Raw genomic sequence first — 25,519 nt, forward strand, 5'->3', positions numbered from 1 at the left:
CTTCCCAATTATTACCCGGAACAACAACAGTCTGAAGTATTCCGTGTAGGCTACACAGGTACTGTCGTACTTTATTGGAAATATAACGTCAGTGCTTCTTAATTAAAGTCTTCCTCCATGGGTTCTCGTCTAAGACCTTACATGAGAGATGATGGACCTTTAATCCTGGATGGTGGACTTGCTACTGAACTAGAAGCACAAGGAGCTAAATTACAGGTGAAGCACAATAAATTAATCAAGTCGTGTTATAATGCAATTATAGAGATTCTAAGTTTACACATGCGATTCAAATGCAGACACTTTATATAAATACTAGGCTCGTAACTGTATCTAAATGTAGGTGGACTCTCACTGAAACTACTAACTAACTGACCACAGTTAGCCTGAAAGTGTACTATTTTAGTCTGTAGACTGTGCTTCCAGCCAAACCTGAGTTGGGATTTGTGCTTTAAATAATATTATGAAATAAACAATGAGAATGGAAGTGGTGCATCTATTCAACTCGCTTTTCAGTGTCAGTCTTGTTCAGATAAAACTGATATAACTCATTCAGTTGGGTGCTTTGATGTATTAAGTACCAAAAATCTGCATCTGTATAGTAACCAGAAACTACAGCTGTCATGTGGAGAAAATGTATCATGATAATGAAAATACTCAAGTACTTCTAAACTAGGGTAATTGCAGTACCTTTGGGAAGAGTTGTAGGCTATCCCTCTGCTGCTGGTGCAGTTTGGATGCTCTGGGTGGAGCCAGAGGCCATGACTGTGTTGCCCATTATTCCTCAGTGTTAGGGGTTGAAATGCCTCATGCAGTGAGCAGCATACACACCATCTGGTATGTGAGCAAATACTCTTTTATGTGAGTAAACTTACTGCCATCATTATATGAATACACAACACATGTTCTATGTGAACATATTGAGAAGTAACCTACATATTGTTTACACACAAACTGTTAACTGATGTTTTTGAGACATTTAATAAGTGTTTGATGCCATGTATCAATGTTGAAGGTGAGTAGAAATCCGCAAATAGAGACAAAACAAATAGGATAAATATTTTCATATCAAATACATTATTTTGAAAAGTAGAGTGAAATGTCTGTGTTTTGTGTGTCTCACACAACCAGGGAGATCCACTGTGGAGTGCCAGGCTTTTGCACACTTCTCCCCAGGCCATACGCGATGCTCATTACAGGTCAGCCCATGTAGAATATCACAGTCTGGTTGTGGAGAAATTATAATCCAATGTAGGAACCAAAATTAGATTATCTGCCGCAGGTTCCTCCTCAGTGGAGCTGATGTTGTCACTACGGCTACATACCAGGCAAGTATCCCAGGATTCATCTCTCACCTGGACATGAGTCCTGACGGCGCCAGAGAGCTGCTGATGTCTGGAGTTCAGCTGGCCAAAGAGTCAGTGAAGAGATTTGTGTCTGACAGTCATCCAGCAGGTACAGAGCTGCTCACTGATATTTTCTGAACTGAGCTGTGTCTGTGCACTGTGAAGCTATTTCAGTGTGTTTTGATTTTGATTATTTCAGGGCAGAGACATCCTCTGGTGGCCGGCTCAGTTGGCCCGTACGGGGCTTTTCTGCACAACGGCTCAGAGTACACTGGGGCTTATGCAGAGGAGATGAGTATACAGGTGAGTGGCTCTCAGCATTATAATAATAATAATACATTTTATTTAGAGACGCCTTTTATGACACTTAAGGTCACCTTACAGAAACAATTTAAAAAAGACAATGTAAAAGGACACTTCAACAATAAAACACATCTGAAATAAGACAATCTAATGAAGCAGCTTCAACTTCAACTTTTTTATTCATTAGTTTTGCAGTAGACAAGGACATAAAAAATGACACAAACCCTATAACAGACACATACAATAGCACAAACCACAGTATCATCAACACAGGAATGGTAATCCACCATGCACAACCACAAATCAACAATAGAAAGATAAATGACAGTAGTACAGTAGAATCAATACCTATATACTGTAAATATAAAGTGCAAAAACACGGCATATGTAAAAGTAAGGTAGTAAGCAGAACTGAAGTAAAACAAATCAGAAATCTGCAGCAGCAAAGGTCAACAATGAGAATGAGAATGCAGAGGGTGAACAATGAGAGTTAGAGAGAGTAGGCCTGTTTAAAAAGGTGGGGTTTCACACGGGGTTTCAAAGCAGAAAATGAGTCAGAGTTCCTGGTGTCAGGGGGGAGGGAGTTCCAGAGACGGGGGGCAGAGCGGCTTAAGGCTCTGGCCCCCATGGTGGACAGACGGGCAGGAGGCACAATGAGGCTGTTCCACACTGAAGTCACTATGTATTAGTGCAAGTGTTTGTATTGTCAGTCACCAGACTATCAATCTGTTTTTGACATGTTTGTTGATGATGTGTTAGACTTTGATCTTGGTATAATCACATGATTACCAAGGTCTCGGGTGTCTTTGTTTTTCTTTTCTAAGGAGCTTAAAGTTTGGCATCAGCCTCAGGTTGATTGCCTAACAGCAGCAGGAGCTGATCTCATTGCTTTTGAGACAATCCCAAGTCTCAAAGAGGCGGAGGCTCTGGTGGAGCTGCTGCGAGAGTTCCCCAGCTCTAAAGCCTGGCTCTCCTTCTCCTGTAAGGTAACCACTGAATACAAAGGGTGCAATTAGTGCAGATGCACTATAGTGTATCAATATAACTCTACTCGACTTTGTCAGGATGGGAGGTGCATATCAGACGGCAGCCCCCTCACAGATGCGGTGCAGATGGCCAACAGATGCACGCAGCTGGTGGCTGTAGGAGTGAACTGCTGTTCTCCGGCCGTGGTGGAGCCGCTGCTGGACTCTGCTGCGTCCCTGCTGAGCCCAGACCTGAGCTGGGTGGTGTACCCCAACAGTGGAGAGGACTGGGACACTGAGAAAGGGTGAGGCAATGCTCGGGAATAAAGTCACAACTTCAATAGCTGCTGTGCTCACTTCCTCTCCGTCACCATGCCAACGTAACCTCTTGATGAGATGTTGCTTTCATTTTGTAAATCTTGCTATGTAACAGAACAGTGTAAGCCATTGAATTCAGCATCCAGCCCTTATGTTATGGTATAACTTAAACTTTTAAAGGAATAGTTCAACATTTCGACAAATTGGCCCATTGCCATAATCCCTATAGTTTTAGGATTAGGTTCGTTACCTTTAATTGTCGGTGCAAGCTACTTTTAGAACGGTGGAGCAGAGCCGCAAGCTGCTCAGAGCTACGCTACAGAGGCTAATGGGATTTCTTGGTTTCCCTCATCAAATACACAATCCAACAACTCCAAAACGCTCTGGTGGACAAGTTGTGACCTGCACATTCACCACGCTATGAGATAATAACGGAACGTTACGAGACAGAGTTGTTTTCGAGGTAAATGCAGAGACTGCTTGCCGAAAAACTGCCCTCGACAGGAACGCGCATCAGTGGTTTTGCATGAATTTACCTAGAAAAAAACGCTGTCTCGTAACGTTCCATTATTATCTCATAGCGTGGTGAATGTGCAGGTCACAACAAGCGTTTTGGAGGGACACCAAGAAATCCCATTAGCCTCCATAGTGTGGGTCTGAGCAGCTCACGGCTCTGCTCCGCTGTTCTTAAAAATAGCTTCCAGCAACAATTAAAGGTAACAAACCTATAAGACTATAAGGATTATGACAATGGGCCAATTTGCCAAAATGTTGAACTATCCCTTTAATTGCTGAAGGAACATTTTACGTCCACATCTACTGTGCTCCTGTTATAAAGATCCAGTGTGACAAATTAGCCATGAGGTTGAGCTGTGATTTCCTCTCCAAAAATGACGATGTAAAAAAGACTTAACACAACTAACTCTTCCTGTTTTCATACAAAGGTGGTTAACATCAGGCAAAACATCAGCGTCAATACCTGAACTCAGTCGTACGTGGATGAAGCAAGGTGCAGCTTTGATAGGTAAAAATGAACTCCTCTCCCTTCTTCTGTCTTCATTTGTTGGTCATCACTCTCTGTGACGAGTCTCTGTGTCCATCAGGAGGTTGCTGCCGCGTCGGTCCTGCAGACATAACCGAGCTACGACAGCAGCTGAAAGGAAGCAGCGCGTCTCCAGGCTCCGCAGTGTGACCGGACTGAAAATGTAACTGTGACTGTTGTAAAGAAAGAATCCTGTTCCATCAGCTTATAAAAATCGTAATTTATTGTAAAATAAATAAATAAAACCACTACATCAAATCCACATGAGTACACAATGATATCTGTGTCGGATCAGAGACAAATGGCAGCACAAAGGTGCAAACAAAAGTGTGAGAATGAGTCACGTTTGTACCTAAACATGAAACTAAACCATGCAGTCTTCACTTTCTGTGGTTCGCATTTTGTTTTCTGGGTGAATGAGGGGGGGGGGGGGGGGGGGGGTTCCATGGTCACTTCTGTACAGCTGCTGTCTTTGTTAAAAAACTGGGATCATCTACACAACGGTCTCAATGTAGGTTTCACAAAGCACAACAAAAAGTCAGCTGCTTTCACAACACTGGACGGTTATTTCCACTGAACTAACCACTGTACGTCAGGTGCAAACACAAGCCCACTTACTGTACCTGTACAATGAAGTATGGAGGTTGAATGTCGCCGAACACGATTTACAGCAAATGTGTCATTGTCGTGCGTTTCCTAGTAGACAGCAGTAGGTGAAGGTAATGAGCAGCACTCGCACACACTGTCACCGCAGTGACCTAAAGACAATGTGAATGAAACGTAATGAAATCCAGAGAGACATGTTTGTGATGAGTATTACAATGACATGAAATTAATCCTGCTGTATTCTGGGACATGTAGGAACACCTAATCGCCCACTTTTGGTTTAAATACATGGGTGGACAAAATAAAATTAACACCTTATAGTGCGGTGGCCCTTTGAAGCTCATGTCGCCAAAAGCTGTGTAAGTTTTGATTCGCGCAACGTCACGTCTTGAGGCCACGGCTGGACGTCTGCTGTTCCTCTTTGTGAGTGAAGTTTTCTTCCGTCCTCCAATATGTCATTATGATTTTTAACACTTAACTGTTTGAAACTGATGCTCAAGCAAATCCAGGCAGCAACCGTCTGCCCTCTGTGGTTTGTCAACATCGCTGCCTCGGAGGTGGACTCACAAAATCAGTAATGGTCAGATCACTAATAAAACTGTCGCTCACTGCTAAATTATAACCAATCTTGATATGGCTCACTTGCATAGCTGCCGGTGTGTGTTTGTGCTGGTGCATCAGTCGCAGTTTAGGCTTCGTCCGGTGACATAAACGTGGCAAAACTGAAAAAATCTTTCAAATGTGATGAGTACAAAGGGGAACAGCGGACGGACCCTCGCCGCAAGCCTCGCAGTGACGGATGGGTTGAATCTAAATCTGGCGTTAATTCAGCAACATTAAAGGAGAAGTCTGGTGATATTCTATATTTTTCCTTGTCATTAACAAATCCCATGAAAATGCCACAACCAGCGATGAATGCATCTTAAAAGCATTACATGTGAATCCAGAGCCTGGTGTTTCTACGTCTAATGCCCTAATATATTAAACGCACATCAGTGAGCCATACTATCGCACACTGTTTTTGAGATAATCCCACTAATATCATTATTATGTTGCAGGAAATCCTCGCTATAGCACTAACTGTGTATTTATCCACCGTAGAAAATAGTCCCAAACAAATAGTTCACCATTTACTCCTCTTTCAATATTGTTTTACTAAAAGCTACAGCAGCTTGTGTTAGGACTTTATTTAGCATAGTTTTAAATTAAACTACATATGTAATGTACTTTTTAAGATTTACGTGGTCAGTAGGAACTAGTGGGTCTGGAGTTAGGTGTAACAGACAGGGTGGAGACGTCAGAGTACTGACTGGTTTGACGTTTGTTTAGAGTAAAATACAGAACAATACCAGACTTGTTCTTTAAATGTATCTTAAGGCTACTGTACTGAGTTATTTTGTCCTCCCACTGTATGTGCTGATGAAGCTCCTCAGTCTGTGATGTCTTCTTCCAGGTCGCTGTCCGGGGAGCTCTTCTGTCTGTACTCCGCGGTGTTGGACAGGCGTTTCCAGCTGGTGTCTTTCTGGCTTCCCATACTGTGTGAGCGTCCCAGGTGGGCCAGGCGCTTGCTCGACGTCCTCTCCTCCGCGTCCTCCGAGACGCGCCCGTGGGCCCGCTCGGCGCCGGAGTGGTGGAAGTCGTGGCGCAGGTTCTCCAAATTCAGAGCCCAGGGCCCGAGCTTCTGCCAGTTCACCCTCTGGAAGGCCATGATGCAGTGCAGGTTGCCGCCCACCTGTGAACCAAGGGCACGTGTTTTTAGTGTTTTAGTACTGTCCTGTGTCTTCAAACACCAACTTTTAAATGGTCGGATGTGAGAGGAGGAAACCTTTTTGGTTTTGCGGCGTTGAATCCCCCTCTCTGTGTGTCGGATGTCCAGGTACTCTGGATTTTGCGTGTTGAGGTCCGTCACTATGTCCAGCCATCTAAAAAGAGGCTTCATGTTATTCAACTGAACAACAGTGCTGATTAAAGAAAGAGACCACACAGAAACTGAACTTACTTTTTACAGTGAATAGCTGGGTGTTTCCTGCTGGGCTCCCCGATGAGGATCCAATGCTCCATTTCGTTTGTAGGTAGAGGGCCCCTTTGAAAGAACAACACTCATCACTTTACAAGCTCCCAAACAAGTCTATTAACCATTTTTTTTATCAACAGAAAAATATTCAGCAGCAGCTACAGTATTTTGTTAAGAGGTTAATCCCGTTTCCCATTTTCAAGCAAATATGGGTGGTAAACGTGTTCCTGTGTCTCTTATGTCATGACATTTTTCCTTTCAAATCATTGTAAATTGAATATCTGTGAATTTTAAACTGATAGTTGAACAAAAGACAACAAAAGAGTGATTATGATGTCCCTCGCTGCACATAAACACTGCTTAGAAATCTCAAAAGAGTCTGATGTCATGTAATTCTAATAATATCTTTCCTTCAGTGTGGTAAAGCTTTGTGTGTGTAAAATGTTCAGCTAATTTACAAAGCCCAATGTGATGATACAGGAAGTTATTCTGTTCCACAGTTAACACTGCTCCTGAAGGGAGTGTGTAAGTCATCTACATCACTATGTAACACATTCACAGACATTATACCATCCTACAGGCTGGTCTCGCACACCCTCAAACTAAGCTGGCTTGAGCAGAGAATAGAAGAGTATGGTTAGTTTTAACACTTTGCAACTGTGTCAAATGTGCTGAAATATGAACAAAAAGAGGCAAAAGACAAAAAAAACCCCAACAGAATTAAGTTGCAGCCCACAGACAGCTCACTGGCTTTGTTTTACATCCAAGAAAAGATTACTGGAAAAAAACTGGAGCATCATTACCTAAGAAATACATGTAAGAAAGGTGTTTTGAAGAGTGGAGTTAACTTGAAAAAGACATCGTTACAAAAAATAACCACCTGTAGTAAAAAGAACGGGCTGAAACTGCAGTGATGTGACCTACCTATAAGCCTTTGCTGCTTTGAGCGGGGTGGCTTCAAAGCCCACTGGGCAGAAGTAGTGGTTCTGGCAGTGGTAGATGTAGGCCATGGACTCATCCTTCAGCCCTTGTGTCAGCTTCATCAGCGCTCCTTCAGCTAAACAGATCAGAGCAGACATCACTTTTAAGCCTCGGCTCTTACGGAGCAGGCAAACAGGCGAGGGCCGACAGCTGAGGGACTCACCTGTTTCTCCTGCTGTCTTGTGTTTTCCATGTGGTTTGTAGAGGATGTAGGAGCAGCCTCGCACTCTGAAGTTGTCATTGATTTGTCTGAACCACCTGTAAGAGAGATGTACTGATTGCACTCAGCTGCATAAACCTCCTGAAGCAGAGGGATCATTCACGCAGGGCTAAAGGGAGCAGTTTGTTTTACCGCATCAGAGTGGCGTTCCCAGTGAAAGGACCGAACTTGATTTCTTCAAACGGTGGCTGAAACCCCAGAATATGCAGAGCCTCCTCCTGGGAGATGGGTGGAAGACTAGCAACACAAATAAATGCAGACTTACTAGAAAGTGATAGCAGATGGAGAAGAGCTCGCTCACAGATCATCCACTTTTATATTTCTTGCCTGACAGACTGCAGAGCGTTTATCTAGAGCTGTAACGGGGACAGTCTAACCTCCAGGGTGCATCTCATCGCCTTTATTTTTTATCACGCTGACTGACGGCTGCAGAGTCTGTGAGGACAGAAGCTACCTCGTCAAATCCTGAGATGACACTGCTGCCTCTCCTCTCATCCAGAATCCAGACCATCACCATGATGGCTGGGCTCTTCCCAATTTTGTAAAGTGGTGCAATGGCAATTATTTAAACTGAGCGTATCAAGAACAAAGATGTATTTATGATTAAACTTAATAACTTGCTGGTCTGACAATGAAAGACAGAAACCGCCTTTACACGAATGTTCACGTGTGAAAACTGCTTAAAGATGTAACAGCAGGTGAGTTCTCACTGCTGCTTTCAACACTTCACACCCACTGGGACTGAGCCGACTTCAACTGAGTGGCCATGTCGTCACTGTCTCATAAGCGTGCACGTGAAATCTGACAGCAGACACCATGAGCTGCTCACCTTCCTGCACCCAGAGTGCTGTACAAGAAGTTCCAGCAGGACACCAGAGATGAGATCCCACAGGAAGTCTTGTACTGAGGCCGACTGATGCAATACCTGAGACACAATGAAATAGACAAATTCATAGATTTAAATATATGATATTCATTATATAATGTTGTCATTTCCAGTATTTTAAAGTGTACCCTGACTACACACAACATACATAATCTAACACCTCTTATTTTTACCCAAGAGTGCCAGAAAATAACACTCTCTTTTCTGACTTAAAAAAAAAAAAGTATTAGCATTTTCATGTAGCTACACCTTAAAGCCCCTGTACGGAACTTTTAACTGGATACGCAAAAGTCTCTGGTTTCTGCTGATGTGTCTCTGCTCAGCAAATGAGCCCATCAGTGTGAAGATACGCTATTTCTAAGTAGTCTAATTCTATACCTCTGGAAGGCATGGTTGGGTCGGACCACTGACGAAACGATTACGCTGCTAAAAAAAAAAAAAAAGCAAGTCCCGTCTTCTTTCTGACGTTTCCAAAACAAATCTACACGCGCCGGTCTTCATGACAGTGGGAAATGCAGTCTTCATTCCACCGCTTTCGTCCACAGGGGCCGCCAAAATCAACACTAAATGAAAAGTCTGTACAGGGGCTTTAACGGGATGGTTCAACATTTTGGCAAATTGGCCCATTGCCATAATCCCTATAGTTTTAGGAGTAGGTTCGTTACCTTTAATTGTCAGTGCAAGCTATTTTTAGAACGGCGGAGCAGAGCCGCTAGCTGCTCAGAGCTATGCTACGGAGGCTGATGGGATTTCTTGGTTTCCCTCATCAAATACACAATCCCAAAACCCCAAAACGCTCTCGTGGACAAGTTGTGACCTGCACATTCACCACGCTATGAGATAATAACAGAACGTTAAGAGACGGAGTTGTTTTCAAGGCAAATGCAGAGACGGCTTGCCGAAAAACTGCCCTCAACAGGAACGCACATCAGCGGTTTTGCATGAATTTACTCACACCGACAATTAAAGGTAACAAATCTACTCCTACAACTATAGGGATTATGGCAATGGGCCAATTTGCCAAAATAAAGGGATAGTTCAACAACTATCCCTTTAAGATTTCCTACTCCCACTATGTGCCACAGTGAGCCTCTTCATTTTTCTATGCATCATTATTTTGTAGTGAAAATGTTGGAGAGCAAAGAGCACTGCCACAGGTGCAGGTAAGCTGCTGCGTTTGTTCTTTAAAACTGCTGAGGGACTAAATGTGACATTACCATCTCCTGAGGTCCAGCACTTTTCTCTGCTTGATCTCCTCCAGTGAGGCGTGAGGGGGCGCGTCTTGCAGATTTCTGCTTGGTCTATCTGATGACTTCATCTTCTTGGTGCTGCATTTCTTCACATTGCCTGAAACACAGTGTTAGTCACTATGGGATACGCCAGGATTTAAAGTGACAAGCAATTAAAAAGGTAAAAAGATATTTGGTCAAATGCTTTCATATTTTAAAACAGGAATCGCAGGAAAATTATTGCTCATGACCATAGACTGTAAAGCTCATGACCAAACCATCAGCATAACTTTCTGACGCGGTGTAGAAGTCCACAGCAAAGGCTGAATGACTGTTTACTCACTTGTTCTTGTTTTTCTAGTCAGCACAGCATCAAAGTCTGCTGTATCAATCTCCCAGGCCAGAATGGGCTTAGTGTTCACAGAGGACATCTCCTCCATGTCACAGTCCCCGTCCGATCCCACATGGGCCCCTCCAGTTTGACCGGTGCTGAAGTCAGCTGAAGATTTGGGCTTCACCAGTGGGTGCCCATCGTCCTGCTTCCTCTGGCCCACGTCCCTGGTCGTGTTGGGGGGACAGTACACCGAAGCAGCCTGGTTCAGGAGAGCGTAGTCAGAGCAGACCGTGTAGAACTTCTCCCGGGAGTGTGTGACCGGGCAGGTCCAGGGCAGGTGCAGCTCGGCGCTGGAAGCCCTCCTCACCCTGGCAGCATCCCGGGCCAGGGAGCTGAGCAGACCGTGGTCCTCCTCCCCATCGGTGGTCCTCTGAAGCCCTGATGGCTCTGCTGGCCCTGACTGGTTTGTTGCACCTTGACCCTCTGATGTGTTAGGCATTGAACAGCCAATTGTATATGACGGGTGAGAGAACTGGCTGAGGTGTGCAGGTGATGGCCGTCTCTTCTGGGACTGAAAGGACAGACATTTTTAGAAACAGAACAGGAAGATGTGTGGGGGGTGGGGGGGCACTGAGAGTCCCAACACTGTGGACTCACATAAACAATCTTTGGACAAGGGTTTTCAAAGTCACAGCCTTCAGTGTTGTTGGTTAAACCACCCTCGACATTATAGAGCACCAGACAACATTACTCTTGACCTGTGATGAGTCACCCATTACAAGTGTACTCTTATTTTTGAACATAAACTATCATTTCACCTGTGAAGCCGCTCTGGTCCAGATGAACACAGCTACATCAGGGCTGCACTGTAGTTAGCCGATGTCAACACGCCCCGCTGTTACGTTAATATTCCCATCATACCGTGCGCAATGTCTCGGGACAAAACGGCGGAGAGGGTTGGCGAAACCTAACACTAATAAAACACCATTACAGCTCGGTGTTCATTAGCCTGGGACCTGTTAAAAATGAACCACAAAGGTCCCGTTACGTCGTCCTCCTCACCCGTATCCTCTTCCTGTGTGCAGGTTAGACGCCGGACTGTACCACGCTGAGTAGCACACGGGGGTGTCCACTAAATAATAATTTTAAAAAAGCTTGATAATTTCATAAAAAATAATCAAATAAACAGCAGTATCAAAACTAACATTACCTGATGTGTTCAAAATGGATTTTTACAGGATTATTTTGAAAAACATATTACTTTCTTAGTGGCTGCACACCCCTCTGAGGAAACAGAATCCAGTTTCCATTCAAACCAACCACAGCAGCAGCTTCTGCGTCCAGGGTAAGTTTGGACACTTCACTCATTTCGAAACTAAAAACCTTGTCTATATCATTATACTCCGACTTTTAAAGATATGCCAACAATTCAGAATTATTGATTCAGGCTGACTTGAAGTAACGTTAACCTCGAAATGGTCAAGTAACGTACTTTTTTGTTTGCTTTTGCGGTCAGTGCAATGTTGCAGTTGTGCAAGGTTGTTTTGTCCAGTGGGTTTTCACACCTGACCAAGAGGACTTGGTTCGATTGGGCAGCTGAACGTTGTAACATTGTTGCATTTATCACTTGTTTCGGTTTTGCTTTCAAACTCTCTGAATAACGTCACACAGTTGTTGAAAGGGGCGCTTAAACGTTTCACGATAAAATAGCCATCCCAATTAAGGTTTTCCACTTTTTTTTTTTTTTTTTGCATGAGGAAAGCCTTGCCTTTTTCTTCTTTTTGAGCAATAATTATTCCTGCCTGTTAACCCAACAGGCCAAATTTGATATGTGTGTTTGTTTTTTTGTTGTTGTTTTTTACAGCAGACATGGCAAAGAAACTGGTGATCATCGACACAGACTGCGGCATCGATGATGCCCAGGCCATCATGATGGCGTTGGCAGCACCTCACCTTCACATCCTGGCTGTCACCTGTGTGTTTGGTAACGCGGCCGTCGAGAGAGTGTGTCAGAACGTTTTGAGGGTGCTCTCTGTCTGTGAGCGTGAGGGGGTGAGTTTACACTGTGCTTAATGCAAATTATCCTCCTGTGTCTTAAAAGAATAAAATATTATTTTACAGCTTAATTATCTTGTTTTAAAGTTATTTACTAGTTTCCTTCTTTGAATCAGGGTGCATTCTCAAATTGATCATGAATGCATCTTTTACAAATTTATTCAGGAATAGATTTTCTAAATTTGACCTTTTAGCACCTTCTATTGTTATTTGGCCCTGTTATAACAAAACACAGCATCTGCCAGTGTTTTCTGATCAGGGTTCTGGAAATGCACCACATCTGTATGTAGGCTATTTCATTTAGGCACAAAAACAATGTGGCTGTAGTCAAAGATAGTGTTCACTGTTTGAACCAGTGTTGACAGAGGATAGGTAATAATCAACAGTCTTCACTTTGCTGACCTCCGACCCTGAGGATGCTTAGGTGTGGGGCCGGTGTTTAATCACATATTATCTTAACAAGGTTGTCAGAGTCTGATTTCTGCTCAATCATTAACAACTCACTGCATCTGTGGTAGATTTACAGCCATGGGAATATACAACCACTTAGAGAAGTGGAAGCAGAGCACAGTTCAGCCTTCTGCTTTACTGTTTCTGTCCTTTTTGTCGTTCTGTTGCCATCTGCTGGTCTGGATCAGTGGATCAGCAGTTGATGCTAATAACACTAAGGAAGTGATCATGGAGAGGTGTGTCCTATGTTAACAGGAAGAATTACATGACTGCCCTTTTTTTTTTTTTTTTTTTTACAACACAAATAGTAGATCCATTTAAAAATGTCATTCCCTCACAAAGTGGTTTAAATTCTCTCTCTGTTATGATGTGCTACAAATATTGACAGTGAGAGAAAGGCAAACAGACACAGCTTTGCTTACATGGAGTCTTGTTTGACTTCTTATTAATCCTAAAGGAAAGAAAATGCAAAATACACACTTACAATTATTTTATACCGTACAGCTTTATTTAAAGCTATATTGAAATAGGTAATTTTCTCATTTCAATTATGTCATAATAATATAGCCCTCTATGAACGCCCACTACTGATCCCATGCTACTGGTATTAGCAAGATGATGCTTACAGAAACTGTAAACATAGATCTTTATTTAAAGAAACCCCGAATGACAATCCAACAATAACACAACTGCGCAGTCACACACAGTACCGCAGCTCCATACTAAACATAACAGCTTGGGAACAGGAAGTCAAATTTAAGGCACAGTGACATTGTGGGTCACTTCTGTGAGATAGCAGAGTGGTTTTCCAGATCTACCATGTTTGGCATTATTTGCTCATTTTCCTAACATTAGGCGTTGGGGTCATGATGAGAGTTTGTGGTGGAGTAATGACTGAAATGTCCCAGGATGTCCAAAAACTAAAATGTGACAGAAAACTAATTGTTTATACAACATGGACCATGTTATATATTAAATTAAACTTATTAAAAGTAAGTTAGATAGATTAAATTAGTAACAAAGTAAATATATAACCTATGTAGCAATAAATGGTTATATTTAGTAATAAGGAAAGATGAGCAGTAGGGTTTATACTTTGGTATTCTGCAGCAGGGGGTGAGTTAATTATGCTTAACTGTCAACAAATCCCACTGACTTTTTTTTTTTTCCAGATTCCAGTTTTTCGAGGTTGTGCTGGTCCTCTGGTTGGAGACTGTGACGCATGTAGTGACCACTTTGGAGGAGATGGGCTTGGAGATGTGATTAAAGACAAAGATCCACAGTGGCAGGAGAAAATCCAGAGGGAGCATGTGGTCAATGCGATGATTAGACTGGTGTCTGAAAACCAGAACCAGGTGAGAAAGAAACCTGTCTGTGGTCTCTCTCTGTACTGCTTCCTCTGCCGCTGCTGTGCTACTAAAACGTGCCTCCTCCCGCAGGTCTCCCTGGTGGCCCTCGGCCCGCTTACTAATCTGGCGCTGGCGGTCAGATTGGATCCACATTTTCCCCAAAAGCTCAAAGATCTGTACATCATGGGTGGAAACATGGAAGGTAAACCACGGCATGATCGCAGAGTGTGTGTTATGTGAAACATTGAGGTGTGTGTAACTTGTTCTGTCTTTGTAGGAAAAGGGAACTTGACGCCATGTGCAGAGTTTAACTTTGCAATGGACCCAGAAGCTGCCTACGTTGTTCTTGAGGAGTTCCTGTGCACCACACACATTGCATCGTGGGAGTACGCGTGCAGAAACCCACTGACATGGGTAAGATGAATAGAGCTGCAGAGCTGCATCATGACCCTGCCTCTCTTTGCTTTGATCTCATTGATCTCACCTGTACAGGAGTTCTTTGAGGAGCTGATGAATCAGGATGCGCCTGCTGCACGCTTCATGAAGACCATAACGTCTAACTGCTGGGCCTACTCCAAAGAGGCCATGAAGACCAGGAGGGACGTGTACTTTGGACCCGGCTTCGTCTCTTATGACGCCTATGCGATGGCGGCCTGCATCGACGGCAGCGTGGTAACGGAGAGCATCGAGTGTCCTGTTCGCGTGGAGCTGCAGGGTTCCATGTGCCGCGGCATGATGGTGCTGGATCGCACAAAGAAGTTGAACAAGAGTCACAACGTGTTTGTTATGTCTAAATGTGATGTTGCCAAGTTTAGTCAGCTGCTGATGGAGTCTCTAAGACAACCACGTCATAAATAACTTTTGGTGTTCTCATGGAAAATACATGTCGGGAGAAACAACAGGTGAAGACACAACGTTCACTACACTACTTTTATGATGTGAATCACACACTGTGGCCTTCAGTCACCAGGGTCTAGTTGTTCAAAACCAAAAGGTGTAATCTGGATCAAAATGATCCAGATTTTGCAATCCAGGATCATGTATCCATCTTACTTTTATCATAGTTGTTCAAATGAGTGCTCTAAATGGGACTGCGTATCACACTGAAGGCTGATAGGTCTGTAAAAGAAAACCAGGCAGAACAGCAGCATGTATTGTTTTCTGTGCTATTTTTTGTTTCTTCAATGTCTTTTAAATGGCCAGACCCCATCTGGTCTGTCCATTTAAATAATAATGAAAAGAAGCAAATATACAGTACATTAGTCAAATACATTGTGAAGATTTTCCATGTGATTCAAATTCAAAATTCAAATTTATTTTAATTATCCAGTGGTTGGGGGAAAGTTCTTAATTTGTGGAATAATCGAAAGTTAACTTTATTAATTTATCAATGTAATGATTTGAAAAGCAGGTGCGAAATGTAGATCAAATGTGTTATAAATGTTTGTTTATTTGACCAGATTGAATTGAATTTAAATCACGTTTTGTTCCTGAAACCTATCAAACTGCTGGGAAGTTATCCCGATCCCACTAAAAAGTTTTGAACACAAACTGAGGGTTTGATCCAGATTAAAACCAAGACTGGATAACGTGATCTAATCTGAGCTCAGAATCCGTTTTTAGTTTTGAACAAGAACAACCCATTTTCAAGATTTCATCCAATATCTGATCAGATTACTTTTGAACAACTGGGCCCAGGAATCAACTCAAACTATTGAATCATGCTCTTTAAGGAACAAATGAGGGAACAATTATCAGTGTCCATCCTCCTCCAGTGGAAACTCCAGACTAAGGAGCACTGAGGCTTTTATTAATGTTTTCTCTTTTCTTTCTGTGATCCTTCTTAAAAAATTATCAAGTTTTTTTTGTTGCCAAATCAATGTTTCAATATTAAACAGAATAAGTTCAAAGATTTAGCTGTATTGGCTTAAGTCTGTTGACAAATTACATCAATACAAACCTCAGACTTAAGTTTTCCTGCACAAATGTATCCTCACACAAGGTTTTCATGTACATCTTGTGTACCAGCCTGTCATCAACAGGACAGATCCATTCATCCTCGTAACAACTATGTCAACAGTGTTGATCATTCAAATAGAGTAAAAGAACAACGATGAGATGTTTTGCAGAAATCCTTTATTTAAATTTGCTGACAAAAAAGGGATACCATACAAACCTCAAACTTAAGTATTTCTTAATTACTTGACCAATTTTTACTCACAGAAGGCTTTGATAGTTTCAGGGCAGAGCCCACATTTAATATGGGGAACACAACTGTTCATGAAGCTTTCTGGGCCAATGGTGTTGTCAAGAATCACGTGTCAAGATTACGAAAGATCTCTGCTGCCAAATAAAAGTGTAGCGCAATAATTTAAATCCAAATGTATCTAAATTTGACTTTTCAAACCAAGTTTTATAAGAAACCAATACGATGCAAAATGATTGTGAACACAGGATATGGCTTAAAACAAGATGTCTGTTCCAACATTAATACTGATCTGATTCTGCGCCATGTTTCATCTTTGAGAGGGAATGCAGCATCACCAGCCTTTCTATATCAGCAAAATGTCTGCAATGGCATTAGCATACCATGCTATCAACATTTTTAAAGTAGGGGCACATGTTAAAACAAATCCAAATAAAAGTTAGCATTTCTGGCCCCATGAATAAAAAGCTGCAGAGAACTATATTGCAGGGTTGGTAACCTACAGCACTGGGCTACCAAACGTCTCGGGTGACGTCGCTTTCTGTTGGGATTCTCTGATTTTAAAAAAAGAATTTGATTCAGCGCACAGATTACATCAAATCCTTGACATGTCTCTGTTAAGTGCCATCAAGTGCCGTTTTAACTGCCGTTGTCAGGGGAGCTCGGCCAGGGCTCGGAGCTACGCCTGCTCAGGGTGGGGCGCCACATGTTCCACGGGTTGTAGGTCCGACTCATCTCGGTGGAAGCTGGTGGCGTCGGGGCGGAGCTGCTCACCAGGTCGGTCAGAGTCGTCGCGCTGGTCGTTGGGGCAAAAGGGTGTAAGGCTGAATCCGCGCTTGTCGACCAAATGGAGCTGCCGAAGGGTGTGGCTGTAGACCAGGGGTTGCGGGTGTTTCCCAGGAGTGACTGAAAATAAAAAAAACAAACAGAAGAGAAGCTTCACAATAGTGTCGTGAACGGGACGGGAGCTGCGTCGACAGCAGAGCGGAGATCTTACTGCAGTGGGGGCGGTGGGCGAGCCGGAGCTGCTGGGCCACGCGCGCAGAGAGTCACTGTTGGGTATGTCCCAGATGGAGGAGGGGGGGACAGTGGTGAACTCGGGCCAGCTCTGCTGAGGCTCGGACGACTTCATTCCGCTGAAAACTAAAACCAACACACACAAATGCACTTTAGCCAGTCAACCATTAACTGTCCCACCAGTTGCTCTACATTCCTGTGTGTGTTTGTGACCAGCCAGTTTACCTCCTGTCAGGTTGAAGGAGTTGTTGGGCCCGAAAGCAGAGAAGGAGTTGTCGTTGTGGTAGTTTGGACTGGTCGTGTCGATGGGACTCCACAATCCAGAGCTGTGTGAGGAAAAAAAAAAACACATTAAACTGGATCACGTCTCAATGTCCAGTCTGGATGGACGCTCAGTCTTTCTCTAACGTTACCTGTCTGAGCTGTCGCTCTCCACTGATGTCATGTGTGCCAGACTCTTCCCTTGGCTGTCAGTTTTACCTGGACCAGAGCCGCCTGATGAGACATACACAACATTAGTGTAAACAAATCACCATGACGACAGTCTGCGCAGTTTGAGGGTTGGGGTCAGTGTTGGTGGTTTCATGTTTACCTGGGCTTTTGTCATAACCTGCAGCTACAGCAGCAAAGGTGGGGTTTCCGTTTTTGCCTGGAAGTGGAGTGGCTGCAGACAGTTTATTTCCCGGGGCCTTCTTCTGGTGTCCCTCGCTGCAGGACACGTCACAACAACACAAAGAGTCTGGATTAGGTTCAGGTGGGGTTAAAGTACAGTTTACCAAAACTATCAGGGCCGGGGTGGTCTGTATAACGGTGGTATTGAACCCTGCGTTTGCAGATAATGTGACCTCGAATGTGGAATGGGAATGGGAGAACAGTGGGTCCTGGTCTGAGCACAGCAGGTGTCACCAGGGATTTCAACCAGTCAACCGCAGCAGCAGCTCGCAAGAGGAATCCAATAAAATTACAGGATCAGTTTGTCTTTTTTTTAATTTAATGACAACTTTTCTGTTCACTGATTTAAAGACAAAACCTGGACGTGTGAAAGTGTCACTCATTTCATTACACACTGGTCCAAACACCTTGTACAAACAATTGAAGCATTTAACTGCTTGCTGTCGTACCATTTTTTTTCTCTCTAAATGTCGTCGTGCATGAAAGGACCCGACACGAATACTGTCAGCAGTCTGCTGGATTGCTATTACCTTGTTATTTATACAGCATTTGTACTGGATTGATTCGGTCCCAAACTTATACTTTGTTGTTGAAAAAGCATACAATTCTGGAGAGGGTTTTAATTTATTGTTGTACGAAGGATTGATAACAGAATTTATAGTTTTAAAAGGAACTTTGTGTTGTGACAGTTTCTGACAATGATGCTGGAGAACTCAAGCTGAGCTCTTTAATCACTTTTTGGTTACGTGGACAATGTGCAAAATGTTTCATCAGCCCCAAAAAGTAATTAGTGATAAGGGCACTTTCCCCAAAACGTAACTGAATTCAAAGGAACAAATTACCAGGAAAAGTAATTATTGTGTTTTTAGTTCCAGATTAACAGCTTTTTTCTGACTAGTTGATGGACTGGAAAAAAAGTGGTGTATTATTTCGTGACGGGACCTCTTGAGTCAAGTAACTTTTTTGACTTTTTTTACTCATTACTGAAAAAAGTGGATCCGTTAGTGACATTGTTATTTTATAAGTGACATGAATTTGTGCACTGGACCAAGTGAGTACCTGTTACTGTTGAGCACGCTGCTGTAGGTGCCTCGGGACAGTAAGCTGGGGGAGGTGGGTGGAGGGGAGCCGGTCCCGGCTGTGGCAGATCTCTTCAGGAAGGGGTCTGCGTTTATGGTCTGGAGGGAGATCTGCTGGAGACTATCTGCCTCTGCTTGAAGAGAGGAGGAGAGAGCAGAGTGAACATCTGAAACAGGCGCGAGGGGGACAGTCTCCAGACAGGATGGGACGGTGTCGGGTCTCCACTTACGTATGCTGTTTTTGGAAAGAGGGACGTCCCACTCTGGAGAAGCAAAGTCTTTCTCTCCCTCAGAGCTGCTGCTGTGTCCCGGCTCAGGCACCGAGCTGCTGGGCAAGAGCTTGAAGAGAGAGGGCCGCCCGTCCTCCAGAGTCCCATCTACTGCCAAAACAAACGCGTCAAACACACCTGCTATTGAAAACCAGAGGCAAAGTGACAGAGTGAAGGAGAACAAAACTCACATCTTTGCTTCTGCAGGGGTTTTGTCTTTGGGATGGTGGCGAGAGGGTGGAGATTTTTGGATGTGAAGCTCTTGCGCTGTTTGTTCTCCAGTGGCGTCACATACGGCAGCTCCAAGGAACTGAGGACAAGAGATCTTTGTCAAAGGGAGGATCACTGCACACCAGTCAGAAAAAAAGGATGAGCTGTGATTTTTAATTCAGAACTAACCTGGACTTTTCTACTTGAGTCTCTTTTTTTGTGGTTCCTTGTTTCTTGGTTTTGGGTTTGATTGAGAAATTTGAGGTTTCTTCTTTCACGTTTCCAGAGGCCACTGTCCTTCCTTTCTTTTTCACTGGTTCCTGGAGGTAATGAAGGAAACACATTGTAAGAAAATTCACATTTTTCACAGACGCAAACATAAAGAGAGTTGATGTGAGACGGATGACATGACAATGGTATTATTTACCTCTCTGATGTTTGTCTCCACATCTGGGTTGGAGGTCTCTGTAGTGGTGGAGGAGCTGTCGTCGTTGTCGGCCAGGTTATCTTTCAGCTCGTCTCCCTGAGTCTTTCCTGTTGATTTTTTCTCTTTCTCTTCCTTCTTCCTCTGAGCTTTTGTTTTACCGCGCAGCTTCCCTTTGGATTCCAACACTGTAAACAATACAGACACAAGTGTTTATTAATTTATTTTTGTTTGTTTGTGAATACAGTACTATAAAGTACAGAAATGAGAATAAAAATGACCTCTGAAGACGAGAACTATGATGTAATGTGTTGTATTCTTAACCAACAGTTCAGGTTGGTTAAGAATACAGGTTCACAACGTTTGATTCTTGACCCTGCTATCATCTCTCTCTACAGGCTCCTGCTTGGTTCAGTTATAGCGAAGCATAACATGCCATTCCACTGCTTTATTTGCCAGTAGGCCCAACAGGAAGTGAGGCACACAGAGGTGTAATTAATGTCATTGCCAACATTAAGCAGTAGTTGTAATCCAACTTCTTACATCTTAACGAAGACAAGACAGAATGTATTATATTTGGGAATACAGAAATGTCCGGTTTCACTGCAATGAAGCTCAGTCCAATGGTCATAAAGCGATTTAAAATTTCACAAACAAACTGACACGGTGGTTAAAGCGAGCTTCTTTCAGCCAAGGTGAAGCCCTTTTCTTAATCCTGCTGACCTAGAAAAAGCTTTTCATGCTTTTATCAGTTAAAGGGGAATTGCCGTTTTAGACTTGACTCTTGTAATGCTCGCTATGTTGGCATTCCCCAGTCATCCATCAGTCGACTGCAACTCTGGGCTGTTTTAAAAGGCTATATAAATAAACCTTGACTGATGGATTGATAAAAACCGAATGACCATAGGAAAGGTGGCCATGTTTTAATGCTAAATGTTCATCAGCAACCAACCTGAGTGTGACACCGCACATGTAAAAAGTTGGAACAGGAAAATGTGACTAAAACCAATTCAGGTTTTTGTTAGAAGACGATGTGAGTACGTTCAGAGAGGCTCTCAGTACTGTAAGAAGCGGTGTGTGAGTGTGTGTACCTTTGTTTTGAATGGACTGAGAGCTCTGCTCCTGTAGAGTCTCGGCGCTGAGCGAGTCTGGACGGTCGAGGTCGTTGTCCATGGCTCCTATCAGGTTGGCGTATTCTGCATCGTCAGGGCAGAGGCCTCTGTGAGGCAGCGTCGCCCCGGCTAAAGTGGGACTCTGGAGGTCCAGCTGTTTGCTGCTCCGAGCCTTGCGGTTGGTTAGCTGGCAGCCGGCTGGAGGACCTTCTTGGCCTGAGGTTGCACTTCCCTTGTTCAGCTGGGAGGAAGTAGCTTGCATAGGTGCGCGGCTGAAGCCCATCCTAGACCTCTTATCTTGACTGTCTGAGTCTGACAGGGTGCGGCCGGCCTGGCGGCCTCCGGCCCGCGCTGCTCCGTTGCTGGACGCATATAATCCTCTGGAGCTCTGGGGTGAGTCGCTGTAATGATGACAGAAAAGTCTGTTAAAGCTGGGGTAGGCAGGTACAGCTCCCGGTATCTTTGATCAGTTAAATCTATTCTGGTCCTGATTGGTTGAAGGACCGGCCCTACTCTGTCTAAAACATAGATTTGATTGTTCAAAGATACTGGGAGCTGTAGGCATTTCAGGCTGCTGCATACAGAGACATTTCCTTGTTGTTAGCTGAATGGGAAAACACATTTTTCTTTAAAAAAGTTAATATTTTGTTTTCAAAACAAATCCTGCCCCAGCTTTAAATTTTACTGCACGTTTTGACACTTGGATGAATTTTATTTGAATCCATTCACTACTATATCATATGCTATTCACATTTTTCTGTCCTCCATTTCCTCTCTATCTCCTAGAAGTGATTGAATTGAATCTGTACCGAAGTGTATTGTGACATGAGTGAAATTAAACACTTGTAGTAAATGCTAAAACATCCATGATGATGCACTGACACACTGAGCCTGACCTCACAATATATTGTCAATATCTTGTATTACTGTCAGTCTCATGTAAATGTAAAAAAAAAAAAAAAAAAACTTGTATCCAGACCCTGAATTCATAATCCAGACTACAAAGACACATAGAGTTGCGATGAAGTTGATTCATTGATTTAATTGACTGAAAATAAGTAGTTAAGTCAATAATTGATTAATCAATGAAGTCAGTCTTTTAAGCTAAGACTCTAAACATGTGATGACTGCTGCTTTTCCTCATCTTATTACATTAAACTGAAGATCTTTGTGCTGTGATCACTTCAGACAAATACCTCTGTGAACATCACCTTGGGCTCTCTGAATACAAACTGAGAACGTCTGTAAAAGGCTTTAAACTGCAGTTTTACCCAGAAGCACACCACCATATTCAGACGTACGGAGAGGCTGCTCCTAATGGGCGAAATCACTAATTTGCCTGTCAGATGGCTCTCTCCCTGCCGGTGACACATTAAACTAACAAAGCAGCTGATGGGGGGGCAATTAGTGGTTTACAGCACAGGACATGGAAACAACTGTGGCCTGTGGTTACCCACACACACTTCACTATTGGCATGTTTCCTTAGTGACCCCATCACAAACGGTCAGCTGAGAGCACGTCAGTCGACACCCGTTTTAAAATGCGTCTCACCACATGTGGATCAGAGCGGCTCTGAGTGAGTAGATCTCAGATGCGTCTCTGGTGGACTCACTCGCACGTGAACTCAGAGCCGACCACTTGTGATCCTGCGGCCCCTCCAAAGTGTAAATTAAATGTTCACGTGGTGCTCCAAAATCCAAGTGTCACCGACCTGACCTAATCTATTTAACAATGTGTGACTCTGCGTTGTAAGAAGGATTCGACTCACTCTTTTCCATGTTTCACTTACTTTGAATCACTGTGGATTTGCACAATGTCCCTGAGATTAAATGGTCTTCCAGTCTCCATGGTGGAGTTGGACTCTACAGACACACGTCTCTTGAACGGCTCCCAGATGCTCTGAGCCTCCAGGTAGGCCGTGGCAATCACCAACAGAAACATGGAACTGCAGAAACACACACAAAAAAACACAATCAACGACTGTTAGTTTGGTTTTTTTCCACAATGTAACATGATCATGTTTTAGTGCTGCAGTGCTGCATAGGCCAACACTTACCTCATAATGAGAGATACTATGATGTAGAGCTCCACCTCCCAGCTCGGTCTGGGCAGCGTCTCTGCACATGAAGCTAACATGTGGTAGGGCAGGGAGGCGTTCAGGACAAACACAAACTCAGAGCCTCCACATGTCACTAATTTCAGCTCCCGGATCACTCGAGATGAAGTGAAGTCGGGTGTAAACCTGTGAGGGAGAGGAGACGCATGTCTGTTTAATCAGAAACCTGAGACCGACCTGTTGTCTGTTCATGTAGCCATAAAGAGATGAGAGAATCACAACCAGAGGTCAGAGGATGCAAGTGAAGGTTGACTAGGAGACCTGGGAGGAGTCTGAACCTACATCTACATCTCTTTTTGTCAAGTCACACTGCTGTTGAAACGAGGCGAGGCGTGCAGCAATACCAGTTGGAGGAAGCTAATTCACTCTCCCAAGGAAAACACTGCATGTTTTACTGTATGCGGCAGTAAGGACTAACTCACAACTGTTATTTTCTAACCAAGGGATTCTGATGCTGAGCAGAATTAAGTTCAAGCAGGTGTCTGAACACTGTTTTACACTTGTTTTATCTGGAAGAAACAGATATCTTCTATCTGCTAACAGACAGTCAGCTGTGGCAGTGGAGGTAATGAAAAAGCACAGGTCGATATCATTGGTGATCGCTGCATTCCACTTCTGTTAAGTCAGTATCAGGCTCTGCTATTGTGCTTATTATCCAACAGGCATGCTTGGATATCTGGGTCACTCGAATAGAACAAAGCATCAGAAGCAGGTGTCATTATTGGCTCCACCTGTGCTTTTCCTGCTATGATGACTCACAGTATCTGCTGTGAGAAAAAAGTCTGTGGCACAATGCAACTCGGTGGAAAAGCTGAGTCCACCACCTTGTTTGCAGATGTCAGTAGTATTAATCACTGTACTGGTGCTACAGTAGGGTTTTTAATTCAGTGCAATGTTGAATGTTGAGCTGCTGTCCGATTCAAAACGCATCTAGTGACTTGTGTTTACAGGGAGGCGGGACAAGAAAGAGCCTGGGAGGGTTGTAAAGAGAGCACACAGGCAGCTATAAATTATATTATACAGTGTTTTATCAGGCATTTTACTGTCATTTAAGCAGTCATATCATTACTCTTACTACACTCAAACAACGTATCACTTTTTTTTGCTGCAGTCATAAAACAGGAATGTCGAGAAACAATATTCACTGAATAGGTGGAGTCCCACCCTGTCTCTCTGATTGGCTGATGATTAGACTGATGATTAAGTGATTTGTCCAAGAAGTGGTCTGACTGCAGCAGTACTTACACGACACGCCTCTAACCAGCTGTTTCCTCTTAAACTACCTGGATCGCTGGTAGTTTTATACAAATACTGAGTACGGCATGAAGCTGTTGCACAATCCACAGAGGAGGCAGAAGTGCTGCTTTGATAAATCTGATTATCAAAACCTGCTGCCGTCATGTGGCTTTTGCAAAGCGACAAGCAAAAAAAAAAGAGGGCAAGCTGCCAGCATGTCCTAAGTTTACAGTAGGTAGTGAGTCCAAGTGTGCAGAGCTATCAGAGCAGTTGGCGTGGCTTTATGTTTGATACATTGGACGGTCTGCGAATGAAAATGCACTTCATATCGGCACACGTGTACAATGGCGCTGGCTGATTATCTGCTCAGGTTGAAGATGAGCAGAGCTCCGTTTGGGGTCGGCTTTATCGCAGCTGACTTTATGCATTTGACTAACTCGGCTTAGTGTGGCACTAAGCTCTGATAGTGAACCAACATTCACAAAGCCAGGACCCAGAGGCTGAGGCCGTTATGAGGAACTCAGATTCGTCATTTGATTATGTACACTAGAGCTTTTCCTGCTGCCAGATGTCAGACAGTCTTCTGTGGAAAAGCCCTGTTCTCTATCAGTAAGAAAGATAAAGACGGAAATTGTGACAGTTGCAAGTTAATTATGTTTTCATACCCACAGAGGTGACACTTAACCTAGTTGCACTCAACGTGCAAATACCGACATATGGGTCTTGTATTTTTTTCTTTTTTCATTTTAAATGATGCCGTTGGCACCAGCTCTTACAGGAAGTGAGCAGGCAACAGTTTTAACACCAGTGGCAGGGGACAAAGGGCAGGGGAAGTTCTTACTACGCAGATGTCAGACATTAACGTAGTTTTTACAGTGCGTCCTATTCATCATGACACTATTCCTCATAATGAAAGAGGAACTTGGGGCAAACTTTTTTTGGACAAATAACATCTGAAACCAAGCCAGTGTACACCCCCGCCCCCTGAGCTGGTGCCACTGACTTCTTCAGTAACATGTCCTGACCTGAATATCTGTGGAAAACAGGAAAGTGTTTCCTATTTAACATAAATGGATAACAAG

The 25,519-nt window shown here is 43.5% G+C and overlaps 4 protein-coding genes across 8 annotated transcripts in view; 2 read left to right on the forward strand and 2 right to left on the reverse strand.

Annotated features, from left to right (window-relative positions):
* Positions 1 to 20: 20 nt before the first annotated feature.
* On the forward strand, positions 21 to 4,245 carry LOC310984639 (homocysteine S-methyltransferase). The gene is made up of 8 exons (XM_083969899.1): positions 21 to 216; positions 1,129 to 1,196; positions 1,280 to 1,452; positions 1,543 to 1,646; positions 2,471 to 2,632; positions 2,711 to 2,916; positions 3,874 to 3,953; positions 4,033 to 4,245. The coding sequence occupies exons 1-8, from the start codon at positions 118 to 120 to the stop codon at positions 4,119 to 4,121; spliced, it is 981 nt and encodes a 326-aa protein (XP_083826025.1). The 5' UTR covers positions 21 to 117; the 3' UTR covers positions 4,122 to 4,245.
* Positions 4,246 to 5,984: 1,739 nt separating this feature from the next.
* LOC310984636 (basic immunoglobulin-like variable motif-containing protein) lies at positions 5,985 to 11,297 on the reverse strand. The gene is made up of 10 exons (XM_083969895.1): positions 11,060 to 11,297; positions 10,251 to 10,812; positions 9,896 to 10,025; positions 8,622 to 8,717; positions 7,925 to 8,029; positions 7,736 to 7,830; positions 7,516 to 7,648; positions 6,577 to 6,660; positions 6,403 to 6,499; positions 5,985 to 6,309 (listed from the first exon to the last, which is right to left on the reverse strand). Exons 2-10 carry the CDS (start codon positions 10,738 to 10,740, stop codon positions 6,007 to 6,009), a joined length of 1,533 nt encoding a protein of 510 aa, XP_083826021.1. The 5' UTR covers positions 10,741 to 10,812; positions 11,060 to 11,297; the 3' UTR covers positions 5,985 to 6,006.
* Positions 11,298 to 11,567: 270 nt separating this feature from the next.
* Positions 11,568 to 15,972, forward strand: LOC310984638 (inosine-uridine preferring nucleoside hydrolase). Of its 2 annotated transcripts, none has more exons than XM_083969897.1 (6): positions 11,568 to 11,586; positions 12,106 to 12,293; positions 13,919 to 14,101; positions 14,186 to 14,297; positions 14,373 to 14,509; positions 14,588 to 15,972. In XM_083969897.1, exons 2-6 carry the CDS (start codon positions 12,111 to 12,113, stop codon positions 14,951 to 14,953), a joined length of 981 nt encoding a protein of 326 aa, XP_083826023.1. In that variant the 5' UTR covers positions 11,568 to 11,586; positions 12,106 to 12,110; the 3' UTR covers positions 14,954 to 15,972. The 2 variants fall into 2 exon arrangements, with proteins under 2 accessions (XP_083826023.1, XP_083826024.1); XM_083969898.1 differs by lacking the exon at positions 11,568 to 11,586 and adding an exon at positions 11,663 to 11,965.
* Positions 15,973 to 16,238: 266 nt separating this feature from the next.
* Positions 16,239 to 25,519, reverse strand: part of tmem131 (transmembrane protein 131) — a 28,457-nt gene continuing 19,176 nt past the window's right edge. The window contains exons 29-41 of one of the 4 annotated variants that reach the window (XM_083969880.1): positions 23,142 to 23,327; positions 22,875 to 23,030; positions 21,064 to 21,485; positions 19,976 to 20,160; positions 19,738 to 19,868; positions 19,530 to 19,648; positions 19,300 to 19,446; positions 19,050 to 19,200; positions 17,911 to 18,026; positions 17,732 to 17,813; positions 17,544 to 17,644; positions 17,299 to 17,444; positions 16,239 to 17,207 (exon numbers count right to left, since the gene is read on the reverse strand). In XM_083969880.1, the coding sequence (XP_083826006.1) occupies positions 16,941 to 17,207; positions 17,299 to 17,444; positions 17,544 to 17,644; positions 17,732 to 17,813; positions 17,911 to 18,026; positions 19,050 to 19,200; positions 19,300 to 19,446; positions 19,530 to 19,648; positions 19,738 to 19,868; positions 19,976 to 20,160; positions 21,064 to 21,485; positions 22,875 to 23,030; positions 23,142 to 23,327 (2,209 nt within the window). In that variant the 3' untranslated portion in view covers positions 16,239 to 16,940. Of the gene's footprint in view, positions 17,208 to 17,298; positions 17,445 to 17,543; positions 17,645 to 17,731; positions 17,814 to 17,910; positions 18,027 to 19,049; positions 19,204 to 19,299; positions 19,450 to 19,529; positions 19,649 to 19,737; positions 19,869 to 19,975; positions 20,161 to 21,063; positions 21,486 to 22,874; positions 23,031 to 23,141; positions 23,328 to 25,519 lie in introns of all 4 variants that reach the window. The other 3 variants (XM_083969878.1, XM_083969879.1, XM_083969877.1) reach the window with 3 other exon arrangements.

This window comes from Trachurus trachurus (genome assembly GCF_905171665.1).
Source record: "Trachurus trachurus genome assembly, chromosome: 4".
NCBI lineage: Eukaryota > Metazoa > Chordata > Actinopteri > Carangiformes > Carangidae > Trachurus > Trachurus trachurus.

Excerpts from the sequence above, each read along its gene's own strand:
- LOC310984638 (XM_083969897.1), top strand. The coding sequence starts at position 12,111 with ATGGCAAAGAAACTGGTGATCATCGACACAGACTGCGGCATCGATGAT. Across the intron at positions 12,294-13,918 it reads CTGTCTGTGAGCGTGAGGGG|ATTCCAGTTTTTCGAGGTTG; the intron begins GTGAGTTTACAC and ends TTTTTTTTCCAG. Across the intron at positions 14,102-14,185 it reads TGTCTGAAAACCAGAACCAG|GTCTCCCTGGTGGCCCTCGG; the intron begins GTGAGAAAGAAA and ends CTCCTCCCGCAG.
- LOC310984639 (XM_083969899.1), top strand. The coding sequence starts at position 118 with ATGGGTTCTCGTCTAAGACCTTACATGAGAGATGATGGACCTTTAATC. Across the intron at positions 217-1,128 it reads CACAAGGAGCTAAATTACAG|GGAGATCCACTGTGGAGTGC; the intron begins GTGAAGCACAAT and ends TCACACAACCAG. Across the intron at positions 1,453-1,542 it reads GTCTGACAGTCATCCAGCAG|GGCAGAGACATCCTCTGGTG; the intron begins GTACAGAGCTGC and ends TGATTATTTCAG.
- LOC310984636 (XM_083969895.1), bottom strand. The coding sequence starts at position 10,740 with ATGCCTAACACATCAGAGGGTCAAGGTGCAACAAACCAGTCAGGGCCA. Across the intron at positions 8,030-8,621 it reads AGCACTCTGGGTGCAGGAAG|TCTTCCACCCATCTCCCAGG; the intron begins GTGAGCAGCTCA and ends TTGTGTTGCTAG. Across the intron at positions 6,661-7,515 it reads AAAGCAGCAAAGGCTTATAG|GGGCCCTCTACCTACAAACG; the intron begins GTAGGTCACATC and ends GTTCTTTCAAAG.